At 39.1% G+C, this 16,457-nt stretch overlaps 2 protein-coding genes across 6 annotated transcripts in view; both read right to left on the reverse strand.

Annotated features, from left to right (window-relative positions):
* The window catches only part of LOC108065090 (uncharacterized), a 41,618-nt gene extending 35,732 nt beyond the window's left edge, over window positions 1-5,886 (reverse strand). For all 4 annotated transcript variants that reach the window (XM_070212594.1, XM_017152966.3, XM_070212593.1 and 1 more), the window contains exon 1: window positions 5,442-5,886. The gene's annotated coding sequence lies outside the window, so the exon portion shown is untranslated. The remainder of the gene's footprint in view (window positions 1-5,441) is intronic.
* Window positions 5,887-14,680: 8,794 nt separating this feature from the next.
* wuc (Wake-up-call) lies at window positions 14,681-15,462 on the reverse strand. Of its 2 annotated transcripts, none has more exons than XM_070213281.1 (2): window positions 14,966-15,462; window positions 14,681-14,924 (listed from the first exon to the last, which is right to left on the reverse strand). In XM_070213281.1, the coding sequence occupies exons 1-2, from the start codon at window positions 15,222-15,224 to the stop codon at window positions 14,806-14,808; spliced, it is 378 nt and encodes a 125-aa protein (XP_070069382.1). In that variant the 5' UTR covers window positions 15,225-15,462; the 3' UTR covers window positions 14,681-14,805. The 2 variants fall into 2 exon arrangements, with proteins under 2 accessions (XP_070069382.1, XP_017008418.2); XM_017152929.3 differs by having other exon boundaries at window positions 14,685-14,911; window positions 14,966-15,419.
* Window positions 15,463-16,457: the final 995 nt, after the last annotated feature.

Below are 16,457 nucleotides of genomic sequence, written 5' to 3' on the forward strand. Positions count from 1 at the left end.
AAGGGCGGGAAATACAGGTGTGTTCGCAGGCGGGAATCGCCGCTCGCATACAGAGAGCACTTGAGTGTGCTGAAAACTACCTATAGATTCCAATTAAATGCCGTATTTGCCAATCTTCTTCGGATTAGATTGGTATTACTGATGGAAATGCTTGGGAAATGATGTTTAATTACTTGGGAAGGGGATTCTGAAGTGCCATTCAAATTCGATTTTGGACTATTAAAGATTTAGTAGATTTAAATAAATATATGCTTTTATTTACAGCCAAAAAAACTTAATATAAAACGATGATTGATTTGGTATAACAATTTTGACTTGATATGCGGGCACCTCAATTCGATATGCTCGAAGTGTAAGCAACAGCCCAGTTCGATTTCGATTGTATCCCAACCACGTTCTATTTCGAATTGAGATAGTTTGTACTTCTCGCTCCTACTCACGAAAGTTATGCCTCCACATTCACCGTCACTTCTTCATTTTTGTTTCGAAGTCAGAGAGCGTATGCAATAATAGAAATTTACCATGCGCATATCGATCTGACCGCGACTTTTTTTTTTGTATTTATTTGCATAATTTAAAAAAACAATATATTTATAATTCTTAATGATTATTTCCCTATTTTATGATCTCGTTTTCTTGAACTTATTCAACTACCCCTAACAAGCCTCATAGATAAAAGCTTTCTCTGTCTGTTTTGTCAACCTTTGAAATTACATTTTTTTAGACAAATTTTTTGTGCTCCCATTCATAAAAAGCACTTTGTGTCCTCCTTTTTTTTTATGAGTTTATCGAACCCTGCTATCTCTTGCGAAGCCCACCGCTGTTCCCCATAGATTTATAGCTTTGCAAAGCACTGCTGGTATATTTGTTCACTATCTCGCCGGCCGAGCCCAATCAATTGATGGAAAATGGTTCGCGTCTAAGCCAAAGTCTCAATTGTAAACCGTCGTGGAAATGTAAACACATTTATGCCAGGCAAACATTTTCCGCGCTTCCTGCTTTCTTACGCTATGACTTAGTGGGTAGTTGGGTAGTACTACCCGTGCCACCCACCCACTGACCCCAATGTTGTAAATCTCCGGCTGGCTTTATCTTGAGCTCTGCGCCTCCCCAAGACTGCGGCAGTCAGCAGAAACTATGCCAAGGCAAGAATTCCGCCATTCGGGGGGCTTTCGAAGTATATGAGTATTATATTCGTGGATTCTGGCCAGATTAGCCGGGAGATAAGAGGAGTGAAGTGGGAGCAACCATAAAATTTGGAAGCGGAAGCCTCATTATTTGCCTGGGTAATTAGCGTAAATTGGAGTAACATAAGCTGGCTCAAAAGATTGAGTGAATGGTGGACACAAAGTAATTGTATTAAGTAGCAAATTGAATAATGAAATGAAATAACCAATTAAGAGCCCCAGGAAGTGGCCGAAACCGAAAAGGCAACCGCAAGGCAAACAAAAAGCACATATGACACCATCATCGCGAGGCATTAGCTCCGTATCATTGACTAAAAAACGTACGGCTATATATAGATAGTATGGTATAGTAAACCAGTTACCGGTTTGAAGACAGGCGACAAAAGTTCTGTTGCCAAAAATTAAAAAGCCAACCGGGGTTTTCGGGGAAGGTGTTGCCAAGTAGGATGTGGCCGATGTTTGTGTTATGAATTTCTGAATCAGAACCAGTTCGGCAAGTTGCTGGCTAACGACACACCGAACTACAAGGCAAACAAAGGCTTAGATACAAAAAGCGAAAAGATACTACTGCATGGTAGGTATCCACTATACAGACAGAGCGAGACAGTCGAGTGTTGATTTCAATTGTTGACCGTAAAATGGGCTCGAGAAAAGGTGTCAAGCCAACCTTGCCCTGCTTGAAATTCATATAAAACTTAAATTTAAATGCCGAGAAACGACATAAAACGAATCTCCAAAAAATGCGAAACGTGCCCTAAACCAAACTTTTGAATAGCACCAAACAAAAAAGAGCGGAGAAAAAATTAGTGCGTGCCTGCAAATGGTTTGCCATGAGATTGGGCCCCCTGGAATTGCGAAGAGTCAACAACTACGGAGCTTACTGAGTTCTCAGTGCTCCATATCGCCATCTCCATCACATCACCCTGCTCTGCCTCAAGGAATTTATGATATGAGCCCAAATGAGATATGGTTATGGCTGATGTGTTTGCGTTTGTCAAGTCGAATAGGCAGACAGTTGGGCAGACTGCGTATAAGACCCCGAGAGAAGTTGGGTAGTTAAGATATACAACTGGGATAGCGCCACCACCTACGGGTAACCTCCCACCCCATTACCACCCCTCCATCCATATGCGTATGCAAATGTCAGCTTATGTAGAGCAGCAACCCTAGCTGTGGCTTTATTTATTTGCCCCCGACACGAGAAGTCTCTTTCGACCCCACCCCCTCGTCACTCTTTAGTACCTCTTTTTTCGGAGAATTCCTGTGGTTCTGTTGACAGAAACATTTTTGTACTAAATGCTTTTTTCTATATATTTTAGTTGGGCCTAATCCCTTCCTGTCACTGCTCCAAAAGCTGAAATTCCCTTGTCCTTTACCATTGCAATTTTTATACCCGTTACTCGTAGAGTAAAAGGGTATACTAGATTCGTGCAAAAGTATGTAACAGCTAGAAGGAAGCGTTTCCGACCCCATAAAGTATATATATTCTTGATCAGGGTCACTAGCCGAGTCGATCTAGCCATGTCCGTCTGTCCGTCTGTCCGTCTGTCCGTCTGTCCGTCTGTCTGTCTGTCTGTCTGTCTGTCTGTCTGTCCGTCTGTATGAACGCTGAGATCTCAGAAACTACAAAAGCTAGAAGGTTGAGATTTCCCACACATATTCTTTGGCTTCCTACGCAGCGCAAGTTTATTTTAGCCGAGCGCCACGCCCCCTCTAACGCCCACAATCGCCCACTAACGATTTTAAAATGGGTCCTGCGCCCACATCATCAAAGATTTCCGAGAAGTATAAATGCAATTTTGTTGTGTATATTTATACCTATCGAAATGTAGAAGACATTTTTCAAATCGGACCATTCATTAAAAAGTTATACGCAATCAAAAATTATATATCTATCTCCCTCGCACTCCCTTTAGCTGAGTTACGATTATTAGTCGGGACACCAACCCGACACAGCGTTCGCACTCCCTTTAGCTGAGTGACGGGTATTAGATAGTCGGGACAACAACCCGACTATAGCGTTCTCTCTTGTTTTCAATTTATTTATTCATGTATGAATTTATATGTTGTTTTTGGCAGAACAATTGTTTTGGTATGTTTTTGTGTTGCTAAATATTTTTCTCGTCCATCGCTTATCTTTTAAATTCATTATGCAAATAAATAATTCTTTACAAGCTTTCAACCTCAATTTGGGAATTTATTTAGTGTCCAATCCATTTCATATAATTGGTTTTGAATGTGCACAAACTTATTTTAATAAAAGAAAAGTACTTTACTTAAAATTTTGTCTTGATTTATTCCCTTTGACTGGTGACTTTATCCACATCACAAATCATATAATACAGAAGTTTTTGCTGTGGCTTCTCGCCTTATAAATTTATTTGCGGTGGATTTGTGTGGCTTTGCTGACCGTAAATAATTGCAGCTAAGGCCTAATTTAATTTCAGTTTAAACTGAATTTACCCAGAAACTCTTTTCCCTGGCTTGTGCTCGGCTGTCTTCATTCATTATGCAAATCAAATAATATTGTACATGTGTAGCCATGTTTTCTAAAAAACACGCACACCTTTTCGGACGCAGGCGCACCTTTCTGCTTCCGGTTTTTGTGGCGGCAGCACGTGCGTGAAAATTGCGCCAGTTGGTTGTGGGTGGGGAGCCCGAAACCATTATGATTGTTGTGGCAACAGTCGTAATTAAAATGCTAGAAATTACAGTCACAGCCACGTCTTCGGTGTTGACTTTTTTGTAGCAAGTTTTCTTTATGGCAATCGGCGCTAAGGTTGCATAATTCCAAGGTTGGAGAAGAGTTCTCCCCCTCTTTGTTTTTTGTTTTTGCCTCGACTGAATGTTTGTGCAATGAACCATCAGCATTTCGCTTAGCTGGCTGGCGGAATTCATTAATAATTTCCAGTGAACAAATGCGGCCCTAATCTTATCAGAAATGCGTTTTCCAAACGATGGGAAGGGGGCGGGGAAGGGCAATTCTCCACTTTCCATTACTCATTGAGCCATTAGGGTTGCGAAAAGGCTTTGGAATCGAAAGTCGGTGGCAACTCGAGCTACCATTCCCAGGCACAAGTCAACAATTCCATTCCCATTGGGATTATTAATTGAATCAATGACAAACCGAAATTCAATAAACAATAACCAGGGGAGCTCTTATCGATGGGGCGCCATGTGGCGTATGCGCAATAATATTACGCATACGCCCGATCCCATAACGTTGTGCAAGTCAACGGAATGGAAGTGGAATTGAAAGCGAAGTCGAAATCAGCAACGCTATTTCCTTTCCGCAAGAAGTCCAAAGTATATGGCATATAGCCTGCCAATCGTTATCGTTATCGCCACGGCTATCAGGCATTGATAACATCGATGACACTGATAATTGACGGCAATCATTGAGCGGTTGACAAGTTCATTTAAGGGACCCAGTAAATAAACACAACAAAAATCTTCGAGCGGCGCCTACAGCTGCTCAAATTAACATATTGCAGGAGAAGGGCGATAGAGCACTGATAACTACAGTCAAACTTCCTTAAACCGAAACTCTATTTAAATTCTATTCTATTCTATTCTAAATATTTGGATAATACATATTTTAATTTAGGTTCTTATGGTACATTTTTTCATTCGCATTCTAAAAATGTGCATTTTTGAAGTTTATAAAAACATCAGAAATGATTGGTCTTTTGGGAAATAAGGCGGAAAATCAAATCTATTTTATGATTTAAGTTTATAGAATACACACGATTTTGTTTGCTTTAGCAAACACAAAGTTAACTATATATTCTGAATGTTTAAATTTACGTTGAGCCAAAGAAAAAAGAAAAGTAGGTACAAAGATTAAATTATATTTCATAGAGAATATTATCCCTACTTTAATTAAAATTTTGATATTTTAGCGAGGTTTTAGTCAAGCACATATTAAAATTTAATAATCATAAGTAACTTACACTAAAACCTATACGGGTTTTTTAGATTTTAAAAGGGGTAGTTTTTAGGGCAAAATATTTTTGTAAAATCAGAAAAAACAATATATTTTTACGCAGTTTTCAAGTTTGAGGCCCCCAAAAATTCAACCCACAGAGGTTGGACTATGTTTGACGTAAAAAAGATGAGATGGGGGCAGTGCGAGATAATTATATGTAAATGGGTTTTTGTCGCCTGTTGTTATCAGGCATTCGGAGCGGTTCAAAGGGGTGGCGACTCATTAGGTCTGGCCGCAGTCATTGAACTTGGGCGATAGGAACTCACTCTTCTTCTGCTGCTTCTCCTGTCTGAGGCTCCTCTATTTCGCCGGAAAATCACGATTCGCTATCCTGCTGCCACTTTTGCATCTTTATTTTTCTATTCTTCGTTTTCCTGAACCCAAAAACACCCGACACAAACAACAACGACGACGGGCAGCAGGTGTGTTGTTGTTTCTCTTGGCTTCTGCTTTGTTTGTTTGCTGTTTGCTTTGCTGTCGGCCTTTGCTTTGCCTTTCTGCACTTTTCTGCACTCTCTTTTTTCGCTTTTTGCAGCTGTCAACGCACAAAACGCGCAAAATTATGAGCAGAACGCGCACAAGCTCGTATTTCTATACACATTGCACACCCACATATGCATCGAAAACAACAACAGACGATGCCGGCGAAAAGTTTGAATGGGAAACTCAACGAACGCGGACCGGAAGTCAAAGTGAACCGAGCGCGGCGAAGTTTCTTCAACGACTGAAGCAAAATTTGAACGCTGCTGTTTGTGCTCGCTGCCAAGCCGGCAACAAATTCCCATGTTAACTCGCGGCGAAGAGAGAAAGCAATTCTCGTGCGGTGTTTTGAGAAATCTCCCTCTCTCACTGTTAAGTCGCTGTTAAGCGACCATTTAACATTACTAAAATTCCTTATTGTTTTATTAGTAGAACTAGTATTATTGCTCTTTTAGTCACACCTATCCGCAATAATTCTTATTTTTGTAATTTTGATTAGCAACTTGTAGCATATCACGAATGATTCTAACAGCAATAAGAGATGGTGGGTGTAGCTTCAAGTGGGGCACGCGCTGGTTTCGTCGGTAAAGGGAGTGAGTTTCCAATTGATCCACAGTGCTACTTGCTTGCATATTACAATAAAAAATCCTTATTTAAATTCGCGTGCGAACTGACTTTGAGGTTAATTGTAGGGGGACCTGAAAAGAAGAATGCTGCCTAGATGGAATGGCAGCAGCTGATGTGTGTGTGTCGGTGTCAGCAGCGAAGATGTTGATTCCCGCTGACATTGCCCACCCTACCATGATCACCACAGCCGCATAACCTGTGCACAGGTTGGTGATCCCTTCGACACACGCCTAACTCCTAATCATCTTCATCGATGCAAGCTTCCATTAGAAAAAATTTAGCAATTCATGTTTATAATAGGTTTAATACAAGAAAAGTAATTTTAACAAATGTGATCATTAAAGTTACAAAGTTGGATTTCATATAAAGTTTATGCTAAGCCCATATTAAATAAGTATTTTAAATCAAAGCAAGAAAAGTTAATTTGAATTAAAAATTAATTTCAAAAATATTAAATGTAATTGAAATCACTGAGCAAGTATTTTAGTCATGGGGGAATTTGTTTTATAATATCAAAATCATTGAAATATTACAGTAGACAGTCAATAAAAATGTGTAGCATTACGACCGGAGCCGATCACTTACCCAAAATATCCAACGTTAAAAGCGCTTTCAATATGTAGTATTATTGGCTGTAATTTTGTTTATAAACGAGATTTGCTTACTGCATATCGAATTATTTGATTACACTAGGATTTAAGTAATTTACATTAACTGCTTATTTGATATTTATGTTTAACTTAATTTAGCGATAAAGAAATTTAATTTAAATTACGAATAGGAATTTAGTTGATAAGAATTTAGCTGATTTGAATTTAAATTCTGTTGGTAAAACTAGACTGGATCACAAAGTGGGTGTTGCAGGCTTTGGCCTGCCCACTTATGCACTTTCAGCAGAGGGCTGCACTATGTATGAATGTGAGACACAAGGTGCACTGTGTTTGGCACGGACGTGCATGAATTTGTACCGAATTGTTTGGACCAGAATTCACAAGAATTTTCAGCGTGGACGCTAGGTGGCAACGCTGGTTGAAATTTTCAGTTTTATGTTCACTTTCTTGATTAGATTTTTGTTTGATGTTTTATGGTGAATGTGGAAAACTGATGAAAATCCTAACGATCACGTTGGTGGCGCTGTATAAAGTTTTCCCAGAAAAACGGGAGCCAATAGAAGGAGGAAAATCGACTTAAATTTTCCACCATGCAGACGAAAATCTGGGAGAAATCTCCCCGGGTCGTATGCCACGTGAAGGAGTAAACTCGACTTCCAAGAATTTTCCTATAAAACGCATTGCTTTATAAGAGTAGGGGTTTTTCCTCGAAATAATAATAAAACTTACTTCCTTTAAACAACAGCAACCCACTGGTAAAAGAAAGCCTTATAAAAGGCTGAGGATGTCTGATATTTTCCACGATTTTGTCTCGGTAGATCTCTGGGTTTAAATAAAATATGTTCAGGAGAGAACGATTTTCACACGGCCAAGGTCCAAAACGGAAAGACCGAATAATCGAAATGCATCAGGCAGCCAGGCCTGTTTATCGAAAAAGTGTGGGACCAGAGTTGCTCAAAAAGTCTTTATCGAACGCGTCAGTGTTGTAAAACAGAAATTATTTGAATTTAGCTCTGCCATTTTAGTTCCTGGCGGCAACTTCAAAGACTGGCGGGAATTTTAAACTGAAGTGGGAGATTTAAAAGTTTAAAATTTTTAATTCTACAATTTCTATTTAAAACTAATAAAATAATTTATTTTTATTCAATATTTTGTGAGTCTCATTACCAGCTAAAAAATAATAATTAAAAAAATATATATATTTGTTATGTAGTAATTTATAATTTAATTTAATTTAATTTAATTTAATTTATTTAATGTCCTTAATAGTTAGTTTAGGGTTAAATTGCACCTCCGATTTTAGTTTATATTACAAAAGTTTTTAGGACGGCATCTGTGGCCAAAAAGCAACAACGATTAAGCCAAGTTTAATAACCCTGATTAGCAGGCTACAAAAGCGGATGATTTTCACTCTTCCCTCTTTTCCTTGTCCCAAAACATAATCAAATCATTTAGCCAAAAACTTATTCAAAACTCACAAAAGCGTCGCGCTCAAATGCCCACAATTCGTGGCTGAAAAGAGGGGTTGGGCGGAAAAGGGGGTGGGTGGCTGAGGCAGGACCCTTGCATTGTTGTACACAATCCATCATTATCGCATAGACTTCCGCTCAAAAAGGAAATGCGAGGAGTGCCAACAGTGCATTTACATTTGCGGCTGTCTGTGCACTCTAAAAATTCAATACCGAATATATTATAAGAAGGTTTTAATAAAGAAATGTTCCAACATAAAGGCATATCTACATATATAAATATATTATCCTGTAATCGTGATAAAATATTTTAATTGTTTTTTACTACACAAATGACTAATCATTTAACATGTTCATGAAATTGATGAAAGGTGATAAATAATAATTGTAAAAATGTAAAGATTGGACAAAAAGGAGTATGAATTACTGAGAAATATATTCTTCCAAAATACTTCTACAAGTAAAAAGGCCATAATATTAAATGATTTACTGATTCGATGATGATTTATCAGTGATTCCTCGAAAAAATTTAAGCCAAACCATACCCAAAATAATTGAGACTCAATAATAATTGAGATCAATGAAGATAAATCATTGGTTAGCAACTCGTTTGAAATATTTTTTTTCATCATTACTTCAAAAACATTTTTGAATTAATTAGATTTTTTAACAATGCAATTTTGATTGATGAATGGAAACTTGAGAACTTTACATTTTTCTCACTGATTGTGGCGTTGTTTTTTAGTCCAAGTCTCCTTGGATCGTCCTTCTTGCACCACCCACACAGACTGACATACACAATTACAGTTTTCAAATACGAATATACGTACAGACGAACATAGGAACACCCAGACACGCAAATTGCCGGGTCGTGAGCACGTGTCTGGCAGCCTTCGCTGGGGATTACGGTCGAGTCGAGTCGTTCAGTGAAAGTGAGCCGCCAGGATCCACAGGACTCAGTCAGTTGGTCGTCGTCTGGTCTGGCCAACACCACCCCCTCCCCCCTTCAAAGTCCCTCCGAAGTTGCATTCGCCAGCAGTTTTCTATAATTTGTGTTGCCCTTCTTGGGGGTTGGCTTGACGGTTTTCATTTTTTTGCTTTTTTTTGTTGTGGCGGCTGCGGTTTATGCAAATTAGCAAAGTTAACATTTGCCAAATTGTCGAAAATTTCATTTGGCCAGCTCATCCTACTAAAGGTCTATTTGTTTGCTTTTGCAGGGCAGACATATAAATACAAGCATATCAGTTTCATCAAACTTGTTACATTTTTTACCTTTCGTTGTTAAATTCTATATTCTTATTTCGGATTATTTCCGGGGTAGTTTGTTTAAAGGAACTTTTAAAGTACCATACTATGATGTTTTATACTTCATGATTCAGACTATAAATATTTTCTAATGTCATTTTTTTTTTAAATATCATTTAAAGTGAAATAATAATATTAATACCTTCTTCTTAAAGGATTATTTTTAATATATCCCAATCCACAAGTGGAAAGAGCCGAGCATGCGGAAATGGGAAATGCGAAAGTACGAAAAGAGAGCTGTGAAATCAAAGCATTTTCGGATTCTTTTGATCAGCAATGTGTTAGGATATGGATGTGGATATAGACGGCCCCTCCCAAGACCCGCCCTTCGAGAACTCCCTATTTTTCCGTCTTTATTAAGGCAGATCTTCGGTTGTCAGCCGGCCAAGTGACAAAATGCACCTGCACGCGAGTGTTTTTCCCTTAAAAAAAATGGAAGGGGGAGGAAAGCCGAGTGGCATTTTGGTCGGGTGGAGCTATCTATCATAATTAGATTTCGTTCTGTGCTGAAATGTCGTAACGGGCACGAAATGCGTGCACATAAATTAAGTGTGGAGTTTTTCCAGACCGCTCTTTTCCCCATTTCCCATCCGCCTCCCACTGGCACAGCAGCAAATAGAGCGCCTAATAGGATTTTATTTAATTTCCGTCGCCCAAGGATTTTCCTAATGAGTTTTTTAACCTGCACACGGAGGAGATTCCCATTTCCCCAAGTCATGTGGATGGGGGGATTGGGGTTTGGGGTCTTAAACTGCGCCCAAGTGAGCAGTCTCCAGAATATTTGAATAGAAATGAAACCTTTGGATCAGGTGGAGTCGGAGCACAAACACGACTTGGGTTTGATAAACACAGTTCAGAAAAGGATGCAAAGGCCAGGGATCTGTTTATCCTTTGTCTGGTCTCTAGGATACAGCTACTCAGCTGTCTTTGTTGTTGTTGTCGCTTGGCTTTGGCCTGCAGATGCTGCCGTTGAGTTTAGCGAACTTGGCTTGGGATTTCCTTTGTGTCTGTCCCTCAGCTTCCCGACCACCCCGCCAATTCCACAGCCCCTTCTCGGAAAAGCGGGGACAATGGCTTCAGCCAAGTGGATTGCCCTGGGAGCGCAATTTTTCTTCGTATTTTCGGTGTGAAATTTATGCTGCACTCGGCTAATTTAATGCATTTTTTCACAACATAACCGGTGGAAAGGGTGCAATTAAATGCAAGAGGAATTGATATGATTTGTGCTGCGATTTGCATAAATTAGCATACAATGCGTGCAGTTGCCGGCACTTAAACATAATTAGATAGATGCTGCCACCGTTTGTTAAGGTAATTAAATGCACTCCCAGGCAGGTGTCTTTCACATAACTATCCCCGTACTACAGTGTGTTCCGAATCTAAAATAAATAAAGAATAATTAAATCTTTAATAATTTTCAAAATAGCCGTATGAAATGTAGCTCTATACTTTTTAACAGGGAACGAAAATAACTGTTATTGTAAATTTTTCATACAAATAAATCACGCACTTAGAAGGGTCCTAAATATTTTTTAAATACACCACAATTTTTATTAGCCATTGTAGTTTACAAATCCGTAATGATTTTTGTTTTTTGATTTTTATAATAAAACTCAAAAAATAACTGTTATTTTTTGATTTTTATGAATAACAGTTATTCCCTTGACATTTTTGAAAAAATGAAATAATTTAAAAAAAATGATACCCGTGCTTTTTATAACTTACTAAAAATTTGTTAAACAAGAAGGGAAGCTAGCTTCGGCCAGCCGAAGCTTATATACCCTTGCAGATCATTCCCATTAATTAACAAATCGCAAAAATGTTCAATTTTCTAATATTTCTCATTAATTTTCCGATCGTTCCTATGGCAGCTATATGATATAGTCGTCCGATTTTGATCAAATTAAAATTGAAATTCGAAAATATTTAAAAAGAGTCATATCCTAGAGTAGAAGATAATACAATAAAAACCAAAGAAGCTAGAATTTATTTCCTATTACTTTTCCATTAATTTTCCGATCGTTCCTATGGCAGCTATATGATATAGCCGTCCGATTTTGATTAAATTAAAATTGAAATTCGGAAATATTTAAAAAGAGTCATATCCTAGAGTAGAAGATAATACAATAAAATCCAAAGAAGCTAGAATTTATTTCCTATTACTTTTCCATTAATTTTCCGATCGTTCCTATGGCAGCTATATGATATAATAGTCCGATTTTTTAAATAATTAATTCGAAATTCAGATATATTCAAAAAATAACATCCCCAAAAGTAGAAGGTAATATTTTAAAAAACACCGAAGCTAGAATTTTTTAAAGTTTTTTTTTTCCTATTGTTCCTATGGGAGCTATAAGATATAGTTGTCCGATCCGGTCGGCTCCGACATATATACTACCTGCAATAGAAAGAAGACTTTTGGGAAAGTTTCATCCCGATAGCTCAAAAACTGAGAGACTAGTTTGCGTAGAAACAGACAGACGGACAGACGGACAGACGGACAGACGGACGGACAGACGGACAGACGGACAGACGGTCAGACGGACAGACGGACAGACGGACATGGCTAGATCGACTCGTCTTGTGATGCTGATCAAGAATATATATACTTTATGGGGTCGGAAACGTCTCCTTTACTGCGTTGCAAACTTCTGACTGAAATCATAATACCCTCTGCAAGGGTATAAAAAGGCAACCGCGCATATTTTATACCTATATTTTTTTTAAATTTTGTTTACCCACAAAATCGCCATAAATCAAGTTTGAGTTTTATTTTTGATCACGACGAATAACTGTTATTTGTCAATTTTTATTATAAAACTCAAAAAATAACAGTTATTCCTTGAGTTTTACTTTACAAATCAGAAAATAACTGTTAAAGTGTGATTTTTAAAATAAAACTTATAACAGTTACGTTCCCTGCTTTTTAAAATTAAATTTACTATCTATATGGACTACTACTCATCTACATTTAATTCAATAACAAACATGCATGGACTTACCAATCAATAAAATCATTGAACTATATAAACACGTCTGCGTATTTACAACACAGCCATTCATCAGAATTTCCTTTGATACTGGCTAAATTGAAATTAAATTATACCTCTCTATAAAACGAACCGTTTGAATTTTCAATTTTTACTCACTGTTCAAAGGATTAAATTCCATAAATGACTATAAAAAAAAGGATTCTTTTAAAAAATATCATTTGCGAATTCCTAACAAATTTATAGTTTCCGTAAGGGGAGTGAGTTCCCATCCTCCGCGTTAACTGCGCAGTAAATTCAATCAGTGCCAGGCACTTCAATAAATGGCGAATCCTTTCGCTCGCATTTGAATATTTGACATTTTTTGGGGGAGTCATAAGGACTTTAAACCACCACCTTCACCCCCAAAAATAGCTACGATGTGGAGAAGATTATGAATTCATTTATAATAATTTAGTTTGAGTTATGCGCGGAACACTGAAACCCACTCAGCTCGGAATCCCATAATGAGCATATTCTATTAGTCGGCCAGGCGTTCCACCCCTAAGACCTGGGGGTTGCAAATTAACAAAGCCCAAATCCTGGACACATGTTGCATTCAAATGTCGTTCTTCGATGGAGTCTGGGTAATGCCGTGTTGTGACAAACCCCAAATCGCCCAAACTGACGGACGGATCGGGCTGACGGGGAATCCCTTTGAAGCCGATAAACATTTGCACCCGCAACCACCGAAAGCGACAACAAAAACAACATTTCTTTTGGGGGCAGGAGAAGTCGACTGCATCACCATCATCCGACAGACAGCCAGACAGTCAAAAGGATGTGCCAGGAAGTTGTTTGGACGGGCATCAAAAAGCTTTGCCCAACTCCTCGTGATTTCCATGGCTTTCCCTTTTTGAGAAACTTCCCATTGATAACTGACACGCAGTGGCAACTGAAAAAACAGGAGATGTATTTGTTTAGCATAATGGATTTGAGGCACTCGGTGTTTCGGTAGTCGTATAATTGAAAATCGAATCAAATCGCGTTCAATTTAATCAACTTAGAAACTCTGGAAACTCGAGAGCCGGCGAACTCCCAACTCCAATACGGATCGGGTTCACAACTCCCCAGGCGAGCGAGGAAATGGAAAAATTAGCACAAATCCATGTGATAAACTGGCTACTATTTGCTTTGAATCGAGTTACTCCACAAAAGCCCCGAACCGCGAACTCAGAGGCAGGAAGGCCGAAGGGAGAGGCCACTAAGCGCACAGGAAGCCCATCGAAGCGGATGCCACAGCTCCGGCCATCTAAGCACTGGACTCTAATGCACGATTAATGCCCAATCCCAGACGCACTGTCCCCACCCATCATATGCCATGTGCACTTCCTAGTTAGTACAGGGGAACTACTCACTACTTAATTACTAGAAAAAATATGTATTATATTTTTGGTTTAAAAAGAAAAATAATTTATTAATTCTTTATTTTTACTTTAATAAGTTTCATGCTAATTTTATAAATTAGATATATTTGTCTTTACGATTCTACAAAAAATACTTAAGAAAACAGAGAAATAAAGAGCTATTTCATTATGAAATTATTCGAATCAGAGATATTATTATCTAATACGTAATTTCGCGTTTTCGAAAAGTTGATCAAATGCCTTAAAATTTAAAAAATAAATCTTTTCAAATATATACGGGGAAATTACAGAAATCTCTTCAAACCAAAAACTATAACGGATTTTAGTTGAAAAATAAAGATAAAGATATTAGAAACAAATGTGAAATGCCTATGAAGATTAAGAGTGATAATCTTTTTTTGATAATGCATAAGTTTATGTAGTCAAGCTAAAGAAGTTCCACTGTAGTTGGCTTTAGGTGGAGCCAAAGTCGTGGGCGAATGTCGATGGCATGTCCATTTTCAGAAATTAAGCCCTATAAGCGGCTTTCATGGGACTTTGCGCCGGCTCTCGCCCATCTGGCCACTTGGGCCATGTGGAGCTATGTGTCTTTGCCACTGGAAATGGAAAAGATATGGAGTCACTTTCGTTGACGACCCTTTATTTGATACCATCAAAGTCAACGCAGTATAATGTGTAAGCAGATTTGCCACTTGTTCACTTATTCGAGCGACGGCGGGAGTTGCCGAAGATGCGCAGGTGTTTACTCCGGTTGAGTTCCCTGGCTTCCCGTTGGCTCAGCTCGTAGAGCTCCTTCTCCAGGCGCTGGATGTGGGCTGCCATGGCAGCCGGCGAAAGGAGACTCAGTTCTGTGAGAAGTTTCTGGATATTTATAAAGTTGTAACCTCGACAGAACCACTCACCGTACATCCTGCGCAAGTCCTCCTCGCTTTCCTTGTCCTGCCCACCGGCCGCCTCCTGCTCCTTGTCCTTCTTCTCGTCCATCTCGGCGATGATGGAGTCCACTTTCTTTTGATCCCGCTGACCTTCCTCGTCGCTTTCCCCATTGGAACTGCCGCTATGTTCCGGCTTTTCCACCTCCAATTCGGAAGGGTCCTCCTCCAGGATAAAGTCCTCATCGCTGAGGCTCTCCCTCTTAATGGTTTTCGGAACTTTTTCCATATTTTTCCTGAATTTTAAGGTTTACAACGTGCTTCTTCTTTCGCCTGTCACCCACAGAATTGCATTTATTTGCTGAAGTACAGCCTTGCCAGCGTGAAATTGCCTAATTGACCTTACCACCTCGCTAATAGAATATACCAAAACAGAAGGGACCCAAGATAGTAACTTTTATGAACCCCCCATTTCTGGAATGACAGGTTTTAAATCCATAATATAAAGCCACCCTTGGAGGAAGTTTCTCGCCTAATGAGCTGTACGAAATTAATTGTCACCACAGGAGGGTTGCCATCTTCAAAACGAATGCGTAATATGCAAATTTCCAGGCATTACCAGGGTTGCAGCCAAGGTCAACGAAAGAAGCCCTGCAAGAACTGAAAGCCGGCCATTAGAAAGCGTTTTCAAAGGACTCGGCTTCTTGTAAACAATCCATCAGCAGGCGTTCTTCACCCCAATACGAAATCTCACCTCACCAACCAATCCAGCATTCTCTGCAGGGGAGTATATAAAGAATTTTTTAAGGGGTTTTTACAAAGATCTGATTTGAACGAGAAAGAAACTGAATATTAAAAGTTATAATTATTTGAAAAATAAATTCCAAACTCAATATTTTAAAGCCGCTTTTAAATTTTCGGGTTGCTTAAACCCCTGTACATTTTTCTTGACCACCTCCCTTGTCTTTTTGACGCACGTGTCCGTTTGCTTTGGTGGCGGCTCAACAGCCAAAGGACATGGACATGGAATATGTGTCGTGATGGTGACAAAGGGACGCGTGCTCATTATTCCCCTCTGTCCATGGGTTCTGTCTGCTTTTGTAGCTGCTTTATGGACAAAGTTTTTCGGGTAGAGTATCGTTTATACTTGGGTCCGCGACTCATGCAAATTGAACAAGTTAAACTTTTCAGGGGGGTCGCGTTCACCCCCATCCCTGCTTCTTAAGAAGTACGTACATACGAATATATTCCCCAGGGTGACTGGCGTCTGTGTAAACAGTGTTTGCACTGTACAATGGGCCCCATTACGCTGCAGTTTATTTGCAAGGATTCGGCCTCTGTGCCCGTGTTATCATCCATCCGGCACGTGCCACTCGCATCGGGGGTATGGATATGGCAGGGAAGTCCCACTTCTGTCTGCTGCTGACTTTGATTTGTTCAAATCGCTGCTTAATGGATGTTTACATGATGCAGACAAAAAAACAAGCAAATTATGTACGTTAATAGTAAAGATTTTCTAGAT

The sequence above is a fragment of the Drosophila takahashii genome, chromosome 2R (genome assembly GCF_030179915.1).
Source record: "Drosophila takahashii strain IR98-3 E-12201 chromosome 2R, DtakHiC1v2, whole genome shotgun sequence".
Classification (NCBI taxonomy): domain Eukaryota; kingdom Metazoa; phylum Arthropoda; class Insecta; order Diptera; family Drosophilidae; genus Drosophila; species Drosophila takahashii.